Raw genomic sequence first — 1305 nt, forward strand, 5'->3', positions numbered from 1 at the left:
TTGTCGTAGGTATAAAAGACCGACAACCACCACGAAAGCGGACAAAGTCATCTGCAGCTCGATCTGTCAACATCAAACGAAAGAGAAGAAAGAAAGATATCTTCGATCATGGCTTCAATGATGCGTAATGATTCCTGTCCCTGTGCTCCTGATGAATTACAACAACTGTTTACCGTTCCTGACACTCAAACAGCCGTTACCAAAGTAACCAAAGTCCGCAAATATCCACTGACCAGCGATTTGAACCATGATGGTCCCTTGGAATTTTTGATTCCTAATTCAAGTACAGATTTCATCGACTTGGCCAACATTAGTTTGTACCTGAAGTTGAAAGTAGTCAAAGAGGATGGGACGAATGTCGGTGCGAATAAAAAAGTCGGACCCGTCAACAATTTCTTTCACTCTTTGTTTAAAGATGTGAAAATGCGCCTAGGAAAAGATTCCGACACGTTGGTGACTGCATCCTTACCCAATTATCCCTACAGAGCTTACTTGGAAAATTTGCTGAGTTTTGGTCGTGGGGCCAAAAACAACCAACTCAATCAACAAGTCATGTGGGAGAAAGACACGGCAGGCCAATTAGATAGTACACAAGCCGTTCAAACTGGTGCTGGTGATGCCATCGTACCCGTTGTTAACCATGGTTTGGGAGAAAGAAGAAAAAAGATGGGTGAAAGTTCAGAGTTTGAATTGCAGTCCCGACTACATGTAGATTTGTGTTTACAAGATCGTTATTTAATAGATGGTGTGGATGTTCGCATCCAATTGGAAAGACAACAACCAAAATTTTATTTGATGTGGAACGAAAACAACGAAGCATACAAAGTGGAATTGATCAAAGCCTATTTGGAAGTACCTTTTGTTACGCTGGCACCATCAACCTACACACGAATTGCTGAACAACTACAATCGAACAACGCCAAATATCCACTCAAACGAGTAGTCGTCAAAGACATCAGCATACCCAGTCGTCGACGTTTTCACGTTTTGGATAATTTATTCATCAACGAAGTCTTGCCTAAACGTCTCATTTTGGGTTTGGTGGAGAACGATTCTTACGACGGCAATTCCATCAAGAATCCATTCAAGTTCCATCATCATCGATTAGAATACATCAAACTGATGAAAAATGGCGATGTGGTGGAAGAATATTTCATGGATTTCCCAAACAAACAAGCCACAACACCATATTTAGATTTGATGAAAAGAGTAGGAATACTCAACAGCAAAGAAGATTTGGATATGTCTTACAACGACTATATTAAAGGCTACACTCTTTTTGGTTTTGATTTAACCAATGACCAC

General features: G+C 40.5%; 1 protein-coding gene across 1 annotated transcript in view; it reads left to right on the plus strand.

The window, feature by feature from the left end:
* Window positions 1-108: 108 nt before the first annotated feature.
* Window positions 109-1305, plus strand: part of LOTGIDRAFT_175134 (hypothetical protein) — a gene marked incomplete at both ends in the record, with an annotated part of 2427 nt that continues 1230 nt past the window's right edge. The window contains one exon of the mRNA XM_009055481.1: window positions 109-1209. Coding sequence (XP_009053729.1) covers window positions 109-1209 — 1101 coding nt within the window. The remainder of the gene's footprint in view (window positions 1210-1305) is intronic.

Source organism: Lottia gigantea (assembly GCF_000327385.1).
Source record: "Lottia gigantea unplaced genomic scaffold LOTGIsca_245, whole genome shotgun sequence".
NCBI lineage: Eukaryota > Metazoa > Mollusca > Gastropoda > Lottiidae > Lottia > Lottia gigantea.